Here is a 20,930-nt window from a genome sequence, read left to right as displayed (position 1 = left end):
AAGAGTAAGGGAACATTTAAATGATATTAGCAATACAAATAATTTTATACGGAATGTCTCAGCAGTTTCCAAACATTTTATTGATTGCCATGCCCGCAATACATCACACCTTAAAGTTCAGGGAATAGAAAAAGTAAACCTGTCATCCCGTGGGGGAGACATCAGGCGATGTCTCCTTACTCGGGAAGCATTTTGGATATACCATTTAAATACTAGACATCCAAACGGTCTCAATAAGAGACATGATCTATTGTTGCACTATTGTTGAATTTCCCCTTGGTTTTTTTTTTTTTTTCTTCTATGTCGATTTTGTATTTAATTACATGTGTCCAATTGGATTGGCTCATGTGATCATGTGATTTTTATATGATGTTTTACTCGTTAAGCTACATATATATGTCTAATCTAAGGCAAATTTTAAACATGGCTTTGACAAAGACCATCTGGTCGAAACGCGTAGCCTGTCATCTCTGTTGTGGTGTGGTTATATGGAGAGTCTTCACCATTGTATGTTTTTATGGTTTTTCATTAAAGAAGATTTACATAGCAGCTGGAGCAGAACTTTCCTTCTATGGTCTATGACGTTGGTCCGCACGGAGCTCCGAGTTTCTGCGCTTGATCTCTGGTGAGCTGGCTATTTCTTTCTATTTCATTAAATAGTACACGCAAAATGCCAGTGTCAACGTCTACAGTGAAGAGGCGACTCTGGGATGCTGGCCTTCCGAGCAGAAGAAAAAGCCATATCTGAGACTGGCAAATAAAAGGAAAATATTAATATGGGCAAAAGAACACAGACATTGAACAGAGGAAGATTGGAAAAAAGTGTTATGGACAGACGAATCCACGTTTGAATCTCACACAGAACATTTGTGAGACGCAGAACTGAAAAGATCCTGGAAGAGTGCCTGACGCCATCTGTCAAGCATGGTGGAGGTAATGTGATGGTCTGGGGTTGCTTTGGTGTTGGTAAAGTGGGAGATTTGCACAAGGTAAAAGGGATTTTGAATAAGGAAGGCTATCACTCCATTTGACAACGCCATGCCATACCCTGTGGACAGCGCTGGATTGGAGCCGATTTCATCCTACAACAGGACAATGATCCAAAGCATACCTCCAAATTATGTAAGGACTATTTAGGGAAGAAGGAGGCAGCTGGTAATCTATCTGTAATGGAGTGGCCAGCACAGTCACCAGATCTCAACCCCATTGAAGTGTTGTGGGAGCAGCTTGACCGTATGGTACACAAAAAGTGCCCATCAAGCCAAACCAACTTGTGGGAGGGGCTTCTGGAAGCATCAGGTAAAATTTCTCCAGATTACCTCAGCAAAGTCACTACTAGAATGCCAAAGGTCTGCAATGCTGTAATTGCTGCAAAGGGAGCGTTCTTTGACAGAAGCAAAGTTTGAAGGAGAAAATTATTATTTCAAATAAAAGTCTTTTTTTCGAACCTTGTCAATGTCTGGACTAGATTTTAAATTCATTTGGCAACTCATTTGATTAATAAAAGTATGAGTTTTCATGGAAAACACAAAATTGCCTGGGTGACCCCAAACTTTTAAACGGTAGAGTATGTAACTTTATTGCCGCTAGTCCTATGTTAACCATAGGTAACTAGCTACCTCCACCTCCCGTTTGCTTTATTATACTTAATTCTCATGTCCAACTAATGAAATATACACACCATCTCATTTTCTCCATCACCACAGGTATCTTTTACACCCAGACACACCTCCTCCTTTCAACAATTGATCAGTCACCTATCTTAAGGTAAAGCAACTCCCTCATGGGAACATATTTCTTGATCTATGGATGTGTTTTTTACTTTGGATTTATAACTGTATTACCTCTCTTCCCCCTATTGTATTTTATGTATTGAAGGTTTTCCCTTTTGCTAGCGCATCTGCCCTAACAAGCATCCCTATGTACTTATCCAGATATGCATATGTACACAGGCTGTTATCTGTACCTTAGTCCCCACACAATTGAAATAAAGCAGTTTTTTCTTGTCTTCATGCTTTAATTTTATTTTTATTATATTATTTTCTATTTTTTATTTTTCATGATTTTGCACAATACTGGCTTGCAATTTATTTTCTTGTATATGGAATTGATTCTCATGCCATGTTCTTTTTTTCACAGCGACAATATGAATAAGACCCTGGCAGGGTCGGAATGTTAGATTTCTGTCTCTGTCCACTTTTGATTTATTCCCTTTTTCCATATCAGTCCTACAGTCTCATTCACTAAGTGAAATAAACGTTCTACAAATGTTCATCAGGCGTGTGCGGTGATTCACTACTACTTGGCTACGGGGATTCCGATCTCACTTCACCGACACCTCAGAGCTCTTCATACAAAATGCATGTCACTCTACTCTTTCTACATCCGGTCTGTGGAACGCAAATGCGCTCCAAACATTTGGTTCTTATATTGAGGAGAGCAAATATTCCTATGTAGCCGAACAAGATAGTCACTGCCTGAGTATCTACTGGCAGCCTCATCAATTGGATTAGTCTCCACTGCCAGACCGCTCTGACCAATATGCATCTCTCCTGATGAACCCGCAGTAGGGGGAAACGCATTGAGAGTGTGCGGACTATAGCTGAGGAATGATGTTATCATGGACTTTATGGATATCATTATGGAGTATATATCCACAGATATGTACTGTTTTGTTTTTTTTTTCCCATGAATGGGCTTATTGTCAGTATCTGGTGATTTAAACTAGGGGTATGATATATATCTGATATCTGGAGTGGCTGTAGCACCCCTACTAATTTACACTGAGACTTGAAAATCTGGTCCATTCAGTGGTGTCTTTGTTTGCTTTCATGATTTCTGACAATTTGTTATCAGATAAGCCGTTCCTGTTTACCTACCTCTGCACCTAGGTAGGTGTTCAGATAGTCATTTTGTATAGGGCCAGGTCACTCATCAGATGGTAGCACGTATTATCAATTTTTATACATCTTTTTTATGTCCATTTCCCTTTTTTCCGTTTTTTTGAGGTTTTTGGGCTATAATAGTATTGTGCAGTTTTTAACTGCTATGATTCAGGTTTTTCTGACCACATGATTGGATTGGCAGATTCAGCTGGTTAGATTTGGTTTGACTGCTATACCTTATCTCTTTCCAGCAATACAATAGCCCGTTTTTTACAAGGCTTTATAATAGGGGACATCTGTGCAATTTTATATTGTTATTTTTGCACTTAATAAAAGTTATATTTTAATAGGGTTTTTTTTTTCAGTTAGTCGGTTATAGGTAACCCTTGTTCACATTATACTTGTTAGTTGGTTCCTGGGTATCATACTGCCCCTACAGTAGTTTAGGAATGATTTATAGTGAAAATATTCAAATTATCTAGGAAAAAAGTGACCTTTATGGAATATTCATCTCCAATGATCCCAGATTATTTATCTTTCCTTTTTTAATAAGGTTACACTTAGATGCAATGGCATTCTTGGAAAAAAATATGATAAATGAGGGATGATTGAGAACAGCACTAGTATTAAATAATTGAATTAAATCCTAAAATAAGGAACAGTGGAGGTAAAGAACGGCCCACACTATGAGGCAGAATAGTTCTAATACCTCATTAGTAAACAGCAATACAAGATAAAGAATCCCAAAAAATTGTTAGAACTATTTTCAGCAAGTCAATATGGTCGTGGTAGGTGAGGGATATTAAGACAAAGCATAGCGAATTAAGTTGGTCATTCATGCCTCCAGGGACAACAGTTTTGAGGTAAAAGATCCATCTCATTTCCTTTTGCAGGATCAATCTATCCCAGTGACCTCCTCTGAGTGGTTTAGGAACTTTCTCAATACCCATAAATTTAATACATTTGACGTTGCCACTGTGGCAGTTAGTAATATGGCGTGATATGGGTGTATCCCTCTTGCGTTGGATGTCCCCTATGTGGTCACCTATCCTGTGTTTAAATTACTTGATCGTCTTTCTCACATACTCTATGCCACAGTGACACGTAGCCTTGTATACCTCAACTCTGCTACTGCAGTTGATAAATTCTCGGATACATTGTTTACCTGTGACATTGCTTAAAAAGACCTTACCAGGCATGATGTGGGAACAGGTCACGCAGTGACCCCATGTGAAACATCCCATAACATCACTAGACAGCCATGTATTTGTGATAATTTTCTTGAAGAAACTATTCATACAAACTGTGTCCTCGTATTATTGGTCCTTTCGAGGTTCTCAAACAGTTAATGGTGTATCCTACAAGCTCAAGCTTCCAGCTGCTTTACGTATCCCCAACTCATTCCACATATCTCTCCTGAAGCCTGTTGTCTTGAGCTCCTTCTTTAAGGACCCGGGAACAACTCCTGCTCCAGTAACGTCTAAAGATGTTTTCGAGGTAAAGAATATTCTGGCCACTAAAAGGATTATAGGAAAAGCCTTTTTTACTTGTGCATTGGAAAGGATTCGGTCCTGAAGAGAAGTTATGGGAGCCAAAGGAAAACATCCATGGCCCTCTCCTTATGGAAAAATTTCTTGAGAACTTGAAGAGGGGGAGTAAAGGAAGGTGTACAGTAGCGTTGGCTTTCCTTCGCAATTCCCATCCTCCATTCCCCCGGAAGGGATGCTGACTCACTCACCGCCCCGGCCCTCACTTCCTCCTGCAGTTGTGATCTCAGGGCACTGCAGTTAGGGTGTGCAAGCTCCCAGGCTCTTAAATTGACAGTGCACACCGTCCTAAAGTGTCTCCAGCCAATGGCTGAGACACTTATTTAAGGTACCTCCACCTGTTGGGAGCTGCCTGAGCAACGTATTCTTTTAGTTTGCATGCTTTCTAGTTGTCAGGTCACCTCTTTACCTGCCATGCCTTCCTGTATAACAGCTGTGCCTGCCAGTACCTGCTTTTCCTGTCTAGCAGCTGTGCCTGCCAGTAGCTGCTGTTTCTGCCTACCAGCCATACCTGCTGTGCCTGAATACCAGACATGCCTGCCAGTACCTGTATACCAGTCATACCTTCCCATTTCTGGCCCTTTGGAGGTCAACTGCCGTGTGTCAGAGGTCTGTCCTGGAGAAGCATCTAGCATCCATCTGGAGCCAAATCTTACCACACTATCAGGGCCTCTAAAGAAGATTCAGGTGTTTGCCTAGTCGTGCCCTTCCAAGCTCCCCTCGGTCCATGGCACGTATGTTACACACACTTATATACACACAGATCACTACATATGCACATTTGGATACACATTCACTGTATATACATAACCTCATTTTGCAGTTCCTTCCAGGTCATGTGATTCACTACATGATGTGAAAGGTCTTTGAGCCAGCTGCTCAGTCAGGACGTGCAGGCTCTGAACAGATCCCAGTACCTTCCTCTCCTGCTCTGCACCAATCAGTTATATAAGTGTGAGGCTGGAGGAGAGCAGGTTTCTCAATGATCAGAATCTGTGTTTCCGCATTTTCCTTTGTCATATGACGATGCCTCCTGTCTAAAAGATGCGCTCATTCATAAGGCTAAATGTTTTCTCACTAAAAGTGTTATTATTTATATAGCACCCTTAATTCCATAGTGCTGTACATGAGACGGGGTTACATCAAAATACAAATATCAGTTACAGTAAACAATAACAATGACGGACTGTTGTGTCTCATAATCAAAAAATACAATAAATTCTAAAGTAATTTCCTTTACTCATTTAATTATACGACTGTCTGTGATATATTCTTGTACAATTTGTCAATAACATATAGTTTCTCCCCATCTGAGTTATTTTTGATGGTCAACAAAAAATTATTTTCCAGTAATTCATTTTTCACACTGTAAGTATAATAATGGCTTTTCCCTGGGTGGGGTTTTTGATCTTTAAAGGGGTTGTGCATTACTTGGACAAACCCTTCATTCCTTGGTGCAAATTAAATAAAAACACTTACTCAAATCTTCCATACTGGTGCTGTTCCAGTGATGTCTGTACTTGCATTCAGTGTATCACTATCCCCACATTTGGACACATCGAACTATAAGAAAAAGAAAGCAAATGTCCGGAGGTGGCAGGGACAGTGAAGTGGGTGCCGACTGGGTGCAGGGCTCTTGTGATGTAACAACATCTCATGGGCCATGAGAAAGCGAATGCAGACACCGCTGCAACGGCACTGTGCTCAGAAGACGAGTATAATTGTTTTTATTTTAACAAGGCCAAACATGAGGTATGACGAGGAGCTGTCGAACTAGTGGACAAACCCTTTAAGAAGATAACATTTTTGGTTACATCATTTCCAACATTCTGAACATGTAAAAGGCTTCTCCCCTGTGTGACTTCTCTGATGTTTATTTAGCGTTGTTTTCCTTGTAAGACATTTCCCACATCAAGAACATGAAAAAGGCTTCTACCCTGTGTGACTACTCTGGTGACTAAGAAGAGATGATTTCTTCACAAAATATTTTCCACATTCTGAACATGAAAAAGGCTTCTCCCCTGTGTGGCTCATCTGATGTTTATTGAGATGCGATTTCTGGATAAAGCATTTCCCACATTCTGAGCAGGAAAAAGGCTTATCCCCTGTGTGAATTCTCTGGTGCTTAACAAAATCTGATTTATTGTTAAAACATTTCCCACATTCTAAACACGAAAAAGGCTTCTCCCCTGTGTGAATTCTCTGGTGCTTAACAAAATCTGATTTATGGTTAAAACATTTCCCACATTCTAAACATGAAAAAGGCTTCTCCCCTGTGTGGGTTCTTAGGTGTATAATAAGGTTATATTTATGGTTAAAACATTTCCCACATTCTGAACATGAAAATGGCTTCTCCCCTGTGTGAATTCTCTGGTGCTTAACAATATCTGATTTATGGTTAAAACATTTCCCACATTCTGAACATGAAAAAGGCCTCTCTTCTGTGTGGGTTCTCTGGTGGCTATCAAGATGCACTTTACGGTTAAAACATTTCCCACATTCTGAACACAAAAAAGGCTTCTCCCCTGTGTGAGTTCTCTGGTGCTTAACCAAAACTGATTTCTGGTTAAACTGTTTCCCACATTCTGAGCATGAAAAAGGCTTTTCCCCTGTGTGAGTTCTCTGGTGGTTAACCAAAACTGATTTCTGGTTAAACTGTTTCCCACATTCTGAGCATGAAAAAGGCTTTTCCCCTGTGTGAGTTCTCTGGTGGTCATCATGATATGCTTTCTGGTTAAAACATATCCCACATTCTGAACATGAAAAAGGCTTCTCCCCTGTGTGGGTTCTCTGGTGCCTACCAAGATCTGATTTATAGGTAAAACATTTTCCACATACTGAACAGGAAAATCGCTTCTCCCCTGTGTGAATTCTCTGGTGACTGACAAGATTTGATTTCTGGTTAAAACATTTTTCACATTCTGTAGATGAAAATGGCTTCTCCCCTGTGTGAGTTCTCTGGTGCCTACCAAGATCTGATTTATGGATAAAACATTTTCCACATTCTGTACATGAAAATGGCTTCTCCCCTGTGTGAATTCTCTGGTGCCTACCAAGATCTGATTTATGGTTAAAACATTTCCCACACTTGGAACAAGAAAATCTATTCTCTGCTGCATGAATTTTTTGATGTTTAAGAAAATACTTTTCGAGACGAAAGCTATTTCCATGTTCTGAACGTGAAAATGACTTCTTTGCTTTAGGCTCAGCTTGATTTTTAATGCTTATTTTGTAACTTGGATATTCCTTTGCAGTCGGTAATGAATCAGAAAACAGGACCTGTTTCAAAGGATCAAATGACAGATCTTTGCTGTGAAGGGATGATGGTATAGCTGAACTAATGGCATTCACTTCAGTTGTGTCTTCTGGGATCTCAAAATTATCTGATTTAAAAATTGAAGATGTCAGCTTTCCCTCTGATCTGGTACATTCATCTGCCAAAAATAAAACCAATTATTTTTAAATAAAATATCCTTGAATATGTTATTTTTCAACATTCCTGCTTAAACTGTCAGTAAAAATGCCAAGTAAAGTACAAAAATTGAATTATTCATCAAGACAATGACAGTTCATAGTCTAATAGAAAACTGCATAGCATGAACCAGTGAAGCGTGGTGGTCAACTGCTTGTCCACTCTGTCTCCCAAATATGGAATAAAAAGCCACCAATGTTAGGCTACTTTCAGACATCCGGTGTGTGGGGTCTGGCGACGTGCGGCAAAAAGCCGAGCCGCCAGATCCGGCCTGCAGCAGTGACAACGGATGTGTATGCGGCGTCTGATACGGCTCGGACAGGATTTAAAGGAACCGCAGGAGGAAGATACATCGGGGACGAGAGAGACAGCCGCCGAAGGGTATGGGGGGAGGGGAGGTGGTGGCGGTTAGAGAGACACATGTGGGGTTAACACTCAGTGTCCGGGCGAGAGATCTCTCTCGCCCGGACACTGAGTGTTAACCCACAAGTACCCGGCGAGAGAGATCTCTCACAAGTGTCTGGGTGAGAGAGAGAGATCTCTCTCTTGCTGGGCACTTGTGGGGTTAACACTCACAGTGTCCGGGCATGCGCTGTGTAAAAAGCTGTTCCGGCGCTGCAAAAAAATCTTGCAGGGAACGTTTTTTGCAGACGCCGGACAGGCATTTTTTGCCATATCCGGCAAAAGCCGGACACGCTGCATGGCCATCAGGCGCAATGCAGCGATAATGCTAGTGTATGGGATAAAAGCCGGATCCGGTGGCAACCGGCGCCGGATTTTACATTTTTCGCCGCATCGCGCCTGATGCTAAAAAACTGATGTCTGAAAGTAGCCTTATGTAGTCGAAAATAATATCAATAAAAACTTCAATTCCTAGGGAATTTGGGTGCTAACCAGGTCCCTAGAGCTAGGGGTGAACGTGGAGATGCTGGATTCACATATCTTACTAAATTAACCCTTTTCTATCCCTTCTTCCCCCAGGGAGGGTGGAAATTTAACTGTATAGGAATGCACCAAACAGACAAACAAGGGGAAGACGGACAGGGATAAATGAAAATAACAATCATACAAAACACACTCACAAAACAACACAGTCAAACAAGGGAGTTAAAGGACAGAGAAACCAAATAGATGATGGGGATGTGCATACAAACAAAACTCACAGGTTCATGTAAAGCAACATGGCTTCCATAAACCAATCCAGGTATTGATGTCCTTCCTAAATGCCCTCCACAATCACCGCCTCAACGTGTTTCGCCTCTCATGGCTCATCAGGAGGCCCGATATAGTAACATCACGTGTCCTGGTGTATATGGATATCCATATGATTGTGGAGGGCAGTTGGCAGATGAGTACTATGATTATAGCTGATGGATCAATTGTTCATTTTTTGAGTATTGTTCTCAGGCCTGTTTCACACAGCCGTTTTTCAGATCAGTTGTAATCCGCGAAAATGGCGAAAAACGGATCCGTCGGCGGATTGACAGCAACGTGTGGCACCGGACCGTTGTTTTGATGGATCCGGCGAAGGCTGAAATTTAAAGGAACCCGTGCAGGGCAAAACGCGGATTGAACTAAATAGCAAAGCCATTGAAGAAGAAGACTCAGGTCTTCAAAATTTCATATATAACAACAAGCAAAAAGGCAGCAACACTTACCTGCCCAGGTCTAGAACAAATGCACTGCAGGGTGCAGCCAGCCCATATAGCAAGATGTCAGCAACACAGGTGCAAAATACCAGATTAACAGCCACTCTCCACATACCCATTCCTGGAGGGGGTGACTGCCCAGTATACAATTGCACAAAGAGGGTCCGCATAGGGTACCGTTCACACAAAGGGAATGCATGGTGTCTGGTTTACAGCCTATTAGTAACGCCCCTACTATTCGATTAGGCGGGCTGGCCAGCACCCTCTCATTGCATCCCAGTGTGAACACCCCTCATACGAGACCAAATGTGTCTGGGCTCGGCTGCACCCCGAATCATGTAGTGCAAAAAATTTTTTACCAATTAGTGAGGTATTAGCTGATATTTTGGCCAAAATACTTGAGCCCGTAAACTGCGCCAAAGTTCCTCACGCTTACGGGTCCCTACACTAAACTAAATAGCAAAGCCATTGAAGAAGAAGACTCAGGTCTTCAAAATTTCATATATAACAACAAGCAAAAAGGCAGCAACACTTACCTGCCCAGGTCTAGAACAAATGCACTGCAGGGTGCAGCCAGCCCATATAGCAAGATGTCAGCAACACAGGTGCAAAATACCAGATTAACAGCCACTCTCCACATACCCATTCCTGGAGGGGGTGACTGCCCAGTATACAATTGCACAAAGAGGGTCCGCATAGGGTACCGTTCACACAAAGGGAATGCATGGTGTCTGGTTTACAGCCTATTAGTAACGCCCCTACTATTCGATTAGGCGGGCTGGCCAGCACCCTCTCATTGCATCCCAGTGTGAACACCCCTCATACGAGACCAAATGTGTCTGGGCTCGGCTGCACCCCGAATCATGTAGTGCAAAAATTTTTTTACCAATTAGTGAGGTATTAGCTGATATTTTGGCCAAAATACTTGAGCCCGTAAACTGCGCCAAAGTTCCTCACGCTTACGGGTCCCTACACTAAACTAAATAGCAAAGCCATTGAAGAAGAAGACTCAGGTCTTCAAAATTTCATATATAACAACAAGCAAAAAGGCAGCAACACTTACCTGCCCAGGTCTAGAACAAATGCACTGCAGGGTGCAGCCAGCCCATATAGCAAGATGTCAGCAACACAGGTGCAAAATACCAGATTAACAGCCACTCTCCACATACCCATTCCTGGAGGGGGTGACTGCCCAGTATACAATTGCACAAAGAGGGTCCGCATAGGGTACCGTTCACACAAAGGGAATGCATGGTGTCTGGTTTACAGCCTATTAGTAACGCCCCTACTATTCGATTAGGCGGGCTGGCCAGCACCCTCTCATTGCATCCCAGTGTGAACACCCCTCATACGAGACCAAATGTGTCTGGGCTCGGCTGCACCCCGAATCATGTAGTGCAAAAAATTTTTTACCAATTAGTGAGGTATTAGCTGATATTTTGGCCAAAATACTTGAGCCCGTAAACTGCGCCAAAGTTCCTCACGCTTACGGGTCCCTACACTAAACTAAATAGCAAAGCCATTGAAGAAGAAGACTCAGGTCTTCAAAATTTCATATATAACAACAAGCAAAAAGGCAGCAACACTTACCTGCCCAGGTCTAGAACAAATGCACTGCAGGGTGCAGCCAGCCCATATAGCAAGATGTCAGCAACACAGGTGCAAAATACCAGATTAACAGCCACTCTCCACATACCCATTCCTGGAGGGGGTGACTGCCCAGTATACAATTGCACAAAGAGGGTCCGCATAGGGTACCGTTCACACAAAGGGAATGCATGGTGTCTGGTTTACAGCCTATTAGTAACGCCCCTACTATTCGATTAGGCGGGCTGGCCAGCACCCTCTCATTGCATCCCAGTGTGAACACCCCTCATACGAGACCAAATGTGTCTGGGCTCGGCTGCACCCCGAATCATGTAGTGCAAAAAATTTTTTACCAATTAGTGAGGTATTAGCTGATATTTTGGCCAAAATAACTTGCTGTTAATCTGGTATTTTGCACCTGTGTTGCTGACATCTTGCTATATGGGCTGGCTGCACCCTGCAGTGCATTTGTTCTAGACCTGGGCAGGTAAGTGTTGCTGCCTTTTTGCTTGTTGTTATATATGAAATTTTGAAGACCTGAGTCTTCTTCTTCAATGGCTTTGCTATTTAGTTTAGTGTAGGGACCCGTAAGCGTGAGGAACTTTGGCGCAGTTTACGGGCTCAAGTATTTTGGCCAAAATATCAGCTAATACCTCACTAATTGGTAAAAAATTTTTTGCACTACATGATTCGGGGTGCAGCCGAGCCCAGACACATTTGGTCTCGTATGAGGGGTGTTCACACTGGGATGCAATGAGAGGGTGCTGGCCAGCCCGCCTAATCGAATAGTAGGGGCGTTACTAATAGGCTGTAAACCAGACACCATGCATTCCCTTTGTGTGAACGGTACCCTATGCGGACCCTCTTTGTGCAATTGTATACTGGGCAGTCACCCCCTCCAGGAATGGGTATGTGGAGAGTGGCTGTTAATCTGGTATTTTGCACCTGTGTTGCTGACATCTTGCTATATGGGCTGGCTGCACCCTGCAGTGCATTTGTTCTAGACCTGGGCAGGTAAGTGTTGCTGCCTTTTTGCTTGTTGTTATATATGAAATTTTGAAGACCTGAGTCTTCTTCTTCAATGGCTTTGCTATTTAGTTTAGTGTAGGGACCCGTAAGCGTGAGGAACTTTGGCGCAGTTTACGGGCTCAAGTATTTTGGCCAAAATATCAGCTAATACCTCACTAATTGGTAAAAAATTTTTTGCACTACATGATTCGGGGTGCAGCCGAGCCCAGACACATTTGGTCTCGTATGAGGGGTGTTCACACTGGGATGCAATGAGAGGGTGCTGGCCAGCCCGCCTAATCGAATAGTAGGGGCGTTACTAATAGGCTGTAAACCAGACACCATGCATTCCCTTTGTGTGAACGGTACCCTATGCGGACCCTCTTTGTGCAATTGTATACTGGGCAGTCACCCCCTCCAGGAATGGGTATGTGGAGAGTGGCTGTTAATCTGGTATTTTGCACCTGTGTTGCTGACATCTTGCTATATGGGCTGGCTGCACCCTGCAGTGCATTTGTTCTAGACCTGGGCAGGTAAGTGTTGCTGCCTTTTTGCTTGTTGTCAAAACGCGGATTGACAGCAACGTGTGGCACCAGACTGTTTTGACGGATCCGGCGAAGGTTGAAATTTAAAGGAACCCGTGCCCGGCAAAACGAGGAGAGAGAGAGAAAAGAGAGAGAAGAAAGAGAGAATTTTTTTTTACGATCCCGGCATGTGCACATGAAAATAGCGGACCGTCAAGAGGAAAAAACGTTGCAGTGTCTGTCTCATCCGCCTGGGAGCCAGAAAAATTTTGGCGGATCCGTCAAAAAACGGGGGTGACGGGCGACCGTCAGTCAAGATCCGCCAACAATGTAAGTCTATGGGGGAAAAAAAACAGATCCGCCTCTTTTTTGGCAGATCCGTTTTTTTTTTTCAAAAATTGGCGGATTATGACTGACACGAAAAAACTGAAGTGCGAAAGAGGCCTTACTTGGCTGGTTTGGAGGGACTGGTGATATCCACTGAATATGGTGACAAATGCTTATGGGTGTCGGGTGTACCATTTAGGAAGGACAACAATACCTGCCAAGCACTTTAATGTATCCAACAATTGAGACCACATTATTACCTTTCCAGATTATTGCATTTGGTCTATGTACATATCCTGTCTGATACAGGGTTAGTCTATTGACCTTCTTTGTGCAATTTAATTCAAGTCTGTGCAATAAGTCAGAAACTGAGGATATAATTCCTTTTGAGAAATAATCTATTTTGCTTAGCAGGCCTGCTTTATAGAAAGGTCATCCTGTGTTTCATCTGAATGCCATTTTCTGCCCATATGTGTTTCTACTTTCTTCACTTGTTTTTAACTCACGTTGGGGATAGGGTCCTTCTTAGGTTCAGGTGTGATCTCTGTCTATTTATAGGGGTCCCTTTAGTATCCGGGTATAGGGATCCCCTAGTGGCTGCAGTATTGATCAGGGTTCCTAGGGACAGCCTACGTTGAGCGGGGGTGCCAATTCTCGTCCCCCCTAAGGTGCCAATCTCCGCTGCCAGGAAGGAACGAACCTGTCACGGTCACGTGTGTCTGGACGCAGCGAGAACCGCAAGGCGAACCCATATGACACATGTGACCCTGGATACACCGCCTCCAGTTGGGCGAATTTAAATAATAAACACGTGCAGCTGCTACACCGCCTCCAACTGGCGAATTTAGACATTACACATATATACAAGTCTGGAAACCCTGCCTCCAGTAAGGCGAATTTAAATAATAAAGGGGAACCTGGGAAACATTAACAATGGTGGGCCCTGCGATAGGGAATAGGGAAGTGGAGACCTCCTGAGCTCCCCTGAGCCAGTGTCCCTGCACTCCTAATGTTCCCTATGCCGGTTCCGCAACGGGCGCGCAACAGGAACCTAAAAACCCTAGCTCGCCCTGACCTAAACCCTCACTAGGGAATTGGTCGGTGCGGAAACTAATCCCACCACTGCACTAAAACACACATGAGGAAAGATGACAATACAGGGGAAACACCACTTAGCATTGCTCTGTTGCATACGCTCCTAGCAACAGAGCCCACCACCTGTGTGCACCTTATCCTCCACCCGGATCCATCACCATAACTGGATCCTTCACCATAGTGCAGCCTTGGAGCAGAGTCCACCACCAATTGCAGAAGTCCAGTAACAGAGTCCCAAAGATGAGTTCAGCTCCTGCCCAAAAAGTCAAGCATGCTTGAGTCCAGCTCTCAGCAACCAAGTCCCGCATGCTGAGTGCAACTCTCTCCATAGTCGTCACTCCACCAAGCCATGCAAGCACTTCCTGCAAACACCATAAACTGTGACTCCACCACGTCATGCCAGCCTTCCTGCAGACCACCTAGCTGCCACTCGTCCCCTCTGGTTGGGCTGCGCAGGAATCATGTTCAGCTTCTTCATTCACCCAGGCTTCCTTGTGAATGACTAACACACAATCAATATCACCAAACCGTGAATGATACACCTGACACTCATTTATAGAGCATTCACACCTGTTACCTAATCACGTGCACTTAACCAAAGAACTAAAGTGCAATACCACTCACCACCACCGGGGGCAACTTAGAATGAACGACACCACGTGTAATAATTCTAATGGCCACTGGGGGGCAATCAACCCACTTTGGCACCAAGCCAAAGGAAAAAAAGTTCACTTTGTCCATTTAAACTGTCAGATCCACGCTGGATCATGACAGTACCCCCTCCTTAATGAGGGGCCTCTGGACCCTCAAGACCACTCCTCATTAGGGAAACACCTACAGCGGGGATGCCCAGATCCTGAGTTCACCCCACCACTACATGACACTTCAGGTTAATGACAAACGCACCGCTGGTATTGGCAATATGTGTTCTGGAGGCACCACTCATCTCCACAGCGAAGACCTGGGGAACGAGTTTATGTATGTGTATGTTTGCTATGAGCTGATCAGACTCCACAACACACTTCCACAAGATGTTTTTTGGTGGCCACCCATACATGCTCTTTCACCCACAGGTCCGGACCTGAACGTTTATTGCACACATTTGTTTGTCATATATTTGGTGAACTCCTTCTGGACACGACAACAGAGGCGTCCCCCTGCTGTCACCACACTCACACCCCCGCCATTCACCAAGGGACACCACCCTCCAACCCTTTCACCATGAGGTCTGCGCCTCCCAGGGTTGGTTAATGGCGAGAGTTGAGATTTGACCCTACTCCCCCGCAGCGCACCTGCTGCACACACCTGGAGAAGGGGACATGAATATGGAGGAAATATACACTCGCTGGTCGCCTTCCTCCAAACGACCAGGAGGCGCGGCTTCTTCGGTGGTATAGAACAGTGGTCCCCAACCTTTTTTGCACCGGGGACCGGTTTCAAGCAAGACCATTCTTCCATGGCCCGGCAGGGCGGGGATGGAGGTGTGGCAGGGGCGGGGCTTTGGTCATAAGGGGGCGTGGCTATGGACACGGTTGTAGTGTAGCAGTGCATACTTATAATTAAATAACATTTATAATGTGACTCAACTCACCATAGGTTTTGAATAAGTGCTCCATCACCCCCTTCTCCCCATCATTGCCTTCACCCCATCACTCCCTTCTCCCCATCATTGCCTTCACCCCATCACTCCCTTCTCCCCATCATTGCCTTCACCCCATCACTCCCCTCTCTCCATCATTGCCTTCACCCCATCACTGCCGCCTCTCCATCATTGCCTTCACCCCATCACTCCCGTCTCTCCATCACTGCCGTCTCCCCATCATTGCCTTCACCCCATCACTGCCGCCTCTCCATCATTGCCTTCACCCCATCACTCCCGTCTCTCCATCACTGCCTTCACCCCATCACTGCTGTCTCCCCATCATTGCCTTCACCCCATCACTCCACTCTCCCCATCATTGCCTTCACCCCATCACTCCCGTCTCTCCATCACTGCCTTCACCCCATCACTCCCCTCTCCCCATCATTGCCTTCACCCCATCACTGCCGTCTCTCCATCACTCCCCTCATGGCCTTCTCCTTATGTCCCCATCTCCTCCAGGGCCAGGCTACACAAACACAGACCAACACACACAGACATACATGTACACACACACACACACACACACACACACATACATACATGTACACACACACACACACACATACACACACACACATACATACACACCTCTCTCCTCTCACCTGCCCGCCGCCCGCGCTTCCTCGCTCTGACACAGCAGCGGCCGCGCTCTCCTCTGTGTCAGTCAGAGACAGGAAGCGCGGGCGGCGGGCAGGAAGCTGGACGCAGTGGACGGGTCCTTGCAGCTCCGCTCCTGCTATTCCCTCTTGCAGGCAGCGGAGCTGCTTGATCACTCCCTGCCCGCCGCTAAGAACTGCTGCGCGCCGCCCCAGCCCCCGCTACGCCACTGACCGCCCCTGGCTCCCCTTGTGTCCGCGGACCGGCAAGGGCACTGCAGCGGCCCGGTGCTGGGCCGCGGACCGGCGGTTGGGGACCCCTGGTATAGAAGATTTGGCGTGAGCCCCGCGGACTATACGCCAGTCTGCTCACTACAGGGACGTACCCCTTCACCTCGAGGAACCCCAGACAGCACCATGGGGATTACCAACTCCACCCACCTGTCTGGTTACGTCCACCTGTATGAACAAGTCCCGCTCCCCAGCAGCGACTCAAGGGTGCTTTTACCAAAGCCGCAGGGACATGGAGAAAAAATACACTCGCTGGTCGCCTCCACATGACCAGGAGGGGCGGCTTCTTCAATGGTATGGAAGATTTGGCGTGAGCCCCGCAGACTATCACCAGTCTTCTCACTACAGGGACGTACCCCTTCACCTCGGGGAACCCCAGACAGCACCATGGGGATCATCAACTCCTCCCACCTGTCCGGTTACGTCCACCTGTATGAACAAGTCCCGCTCCCCAGCAGCGACTCAAGGGTGCTTTTACCAAAGCCGCAGGGACATGGAGAAAAAAATACACTCGCTGGTCGCCTCCACATGACCAGGAGGGGCGGCTTCTTCAATGGTATGGAAGATTTGGCGTGAGCCCCGCAGACTATCACCAGTCTTCTCACTACAGGGACGTACCCCCTTCACCTCGGGGAACCCCAGACAGCACCATGGGGATCACCAACTCCACCCACCTGTCTGGTTACGTCCACCTGTATGAACAAGTCCCGCTCCCCAGCAGCGACTCAAGGGGGCTTTTGCCAGACCCGCAATTTGCCAAAGCCGCCATTTTGATTTACTGGTTACCTGAGCAGAGGCCCCAGACCCTGATAACTGCTGCTGCAGCGGCTCTAACACACCTTGCCGCTCCCCACTCACCTCAGTGAGGCCCGGCAGCAATTGCTCACAGGTCTCCACATGGCCAAAGCTCGCCAGAAAAAAAAAATGTATGGTTGGTGATAATGTCACGGTCAAGTGTGTCTCTGGACGCAGCGAGTACCGCAAGGCGAACCCATGTGACGCACGAGACCCTGGATACACCTCCTCCAGTGGGGGGAATTAAAATAATAAACACGTGCAGCTGGATACACTGCCTCCAACTGGCGAATTTAGACATTACACGTATATACAAGTCTGGAAACCCCGCCTCCAGTAAGGCGAATTTAAACAATAAGGGAAACCTGGGAAACATTAACAATGGTGGGCCCTGCGATAGGGAGTAGGAAAGTGGAGACCTCCTGAGCTCCCCTGAGCCAGTGTCCCTGCACGCCTAACGTTTCCTATGCCGGTTCCGCACCGGGCGCGCAACAGGAATCTAAAAACCCTAGCTCGTCCTAACCTAAACCCTCACTAGGGAATTGGTCGGTGCGGAAACTAATCCCACCACTGCACTAAAACACACACGAGGAAAGATGACAAAACAGGGGAAACACCACTTAGCTTTGCTCTGTTGCGTTTGCTCCTAGCAACAGAGCCCACCACCTGTGTGCATCTTCTCCTCCACCCGGATCCATCACCATAACTGGATCCTTCACCATAGTGCAGCCTTGGAGCAGAGTCCACCACCAGTTGCAGCTGTCCAGTAAGAGAGTCCCAAAGATGAGATCAGCTCCTGCCCAAGAAGTCCAGCATGCTTGAGTCCAGCTCTCAGCAACCAAGTCCCGCTTGCTGACTGCAACTCTCTCCATAGTAGTCACTCCACCAAGCCATGCAAGCACTTCCTGCCAACACCATAAACTGGGACTCCACCACGCCATGCCAGCCCTTCGTGCAGACCAAATAGCTGCCACTCGTCCCCTCTGGCTGGGCTGCGCAGGACTCATGTTCAGCTCCTTCATTCACCCAGGCTTCCTTGTGAATGACTAACACACAATCAATATCACCAAACCGTGAATGATACACCTGACACTCATTTATAGAGCATTCACACCTGTTACTTAATCACGTGCACTTAACCAAAGAACTAAAGTGCGATACCACTCACCACCACCGGGGCAACTTAGAATGAACGACACCACGTGTAATAATTCTAATGGCCACCAGGGGCAATGAACCCACTTTGGCACCAAGCCAAAGGAAAAAAAGTTCACTTTGTCCATTTAAACTGTCAGATCCACGCTGGATCATGACAGAACCTAGGTGATATCATAGAGACTTATAGACGATCCCCATCAGTTTGTTGTGTGTGTGCACTTTAGTGTGTTTTCTTAGTTTGGTGGTTCAACCTAAATAAGGTTTTTTAACCAATAAAGTGTATTTTCATGTTTTTTTTTCATAATTTTTGTAATTAAGACCTTCTGTACATTCAAAATTTTGATATTCTACTGAGATTGTGTAGAAATCTGAATTCCATATGATCAAACACACAATGTAATTTATGATGTGTAGTGAATCCACGAAACCAGGGCTCGAGCCATGCCAACACATCTCATGAAAGCATGAATTACCTTATATGACATCCATCAGCCACGCACAGCTTAGAGATATATCATATCACAGGTGCAAAGTTTTTTTTTTGTGTGTAGTTTATCACAATCCTGTTTAACATTAGTACGTGTTAAAAGAAATTGAAAAGTCAGGATACAAGGAAACTCTGTCGTTATTGTACAGAAATTCACACTTGGCCTCACTGCACATTCAATGTTGTCGATCATAAATGTGAACTGTGGCCAGAAAGACTGGATCTGGTCTTGTAGGGACCATATGAGCACATTCAGCAGCACAGAAGGGAGAGAAGGTAGAATCATCCAATAAGATATCAGGGTTCTAGGAAGCCAACAGCATCATTACCCTCCACTTTCTCTTACAGGTCCATCATATCTTTCTTCAAGTGATTTTCTAACTTGTCAGCACATTCTATGTACGCTGTCATTTGGCTTTGTAGTTTACAGATCTGGGCAGGTAACGGTCAGCCTCTCCTAATCTCAGGGGGTAGATGGATCCTCCAGGTTGTAAGTTCTATAGAAAAGGGCTTTCAATGCACATAGTCATTTGAACAGTTTTGGGTGGAGGAGAATGTTGTGGTCTAGAGGCAAAATTGTGATTACTTGATTGTGATACGAACTACAACATCAATAAAGCAGCCAGAGTCGGTGACTGAGGAGAATCTGTAACTTCTCTGCATTTAGTGGTTACTACTCACCTGGGTAGTCATATGTAGGAATCTCCTCTTTACACCCCTCATTGCCCCTCACATATGTCTCTGTAGTATTATTATGGGTCAGATCTTCACCCTGAAACAAATATTGTAAAAGTCACAGATGGAGAAGTCACATCTATGATCAGCTCTAATCCTGCCATCTCCACCGTTCTCATTACACAAGTATAAAACATATAATACTGGTGGATAAAACAAGACTGAGCACAAGACCTTCACAGCCGTCTACACATCATAGGGGAGATCTCCTGACACCTTCTCTCCATCTACCTGATGATCCTGAGGAACATGGGGATCTTCTAGTTTACAGTCCTGTGGAAGAGGATGGGGACATCTCTCTGGTGTTGTCCTCTTACTGGATAGATCTGGAGGAAACACATACAGGGACTGAATTCATTCTTTACATACAGATAATTATAGGCCGTGTGTATTTAGTCCTATTACCTGGTGATGTGAGGGGCTGGGGAACCTCCATCATGACGTCCTTGTACAGATCTCTGTGTCCTTCTAAATACTCCCACTCCTCCATGGAGAAATAGACAACACAATCTTGACACCTTATAGGAACCTGACACATACAATGATATCATCATCCCCTGATCCCTTCATAGCGTTACTGTATAATGTCCCAGCATTCCCAGCAGTGTCACCTCTCCATTCAGCAGCTCAATCATCTTGTAGGTGATTTCTAGGATCTTCTGGTCATTGATGTCCTCATGTATCAGGGGGTGAGGTGGAGGCCCTGTGATTGGGCTCAGGGGTCTTCCCCATCCCTCAGACACAGGGTCCTGACAGCGCTCACTAGAGGTCTTCTTCACTACTGTGTAATCCTGGTTATGGAGAGACACATTAATAAATCTCACTACAGACATTTCCAGAGTCCTCACCTCTCCAGTTCTGTCCATCTGTTATTCCCATAAATAAGAATTACTAATTATATGAGGATGTCCAGTAATCAAAAGGGGCAGGCACTTCACAACAGCTAAACCAACAAAATCGGACTCACATATCTCAAAATGCCGAATGAAGAGATCCAGAAAGTAGCTAATATTAAAAATTACAATGCTGTACTTATAATAAGATTAAAGACCTAACACATGATAAAATCAATAAGAATGAGTATCAGAGCGCAGTAACTAGGGAGGACATTGAACTGCATGCTGAACATCCG

At 45.2% G+C, this 20,930-nt stretch overlaps 1 protein-coding gene across 1 annotated transcript in view; it reads right to left on the bottom strand.

The window, feature by feature from the left end:
- LOC141073006 (uncharacterized) overlaps nt 1-20,930 on the bottom strand; it is a 115,558-nt gene that overhangs the window by 58,242 nt on the left and 36,386 nt on the right. Inside the window, exons 9-13 of the mRNA XM_073560288.1 lie at nt 20,410-20,589; nt 20,204-20,327; nt 20,030-20,124; nt 19,745-19,835; nt 6,413-7,866 (exon numbers count right to left, since the gene is read on the bottom strand). Coding sequence (XP_073416389.1) covers nt 6,413-7,866; nt 19,745-19,835; nt 20,030-20,124; nt 20,204-20,327; nt 20,410-20,589 — 1,944 coding nt within the window. The remainder of the gene's footprint in view (nt 1-6,412; nt 7,867-19,744; nt 19,836-20,029; nt 20,125-20,203; nt 20,328-20,409; nt 20,590-20,930) is intronic.

Source organism: Dendrobates tinctorius, unplaced genomic scaffold (genome assembly GCF_039654945.1).
Source record: "Dendrobates tinctorius isolate UK_male_01 unplaced genomic scaffold, ASM3965494v1 ptg000294l, whole genome shotgun sequence".
NCBI classification, from domain to species: domain Eukaryota; kingdom Metazoa; phylum Chordata; class Amphibia; order Anura; family Dendrobatidae; genus Dendrobates; species Dendrobates tinctorius.
This window is presented reverse-complemented; position numbering and strand designations above follow the sequence as displayed.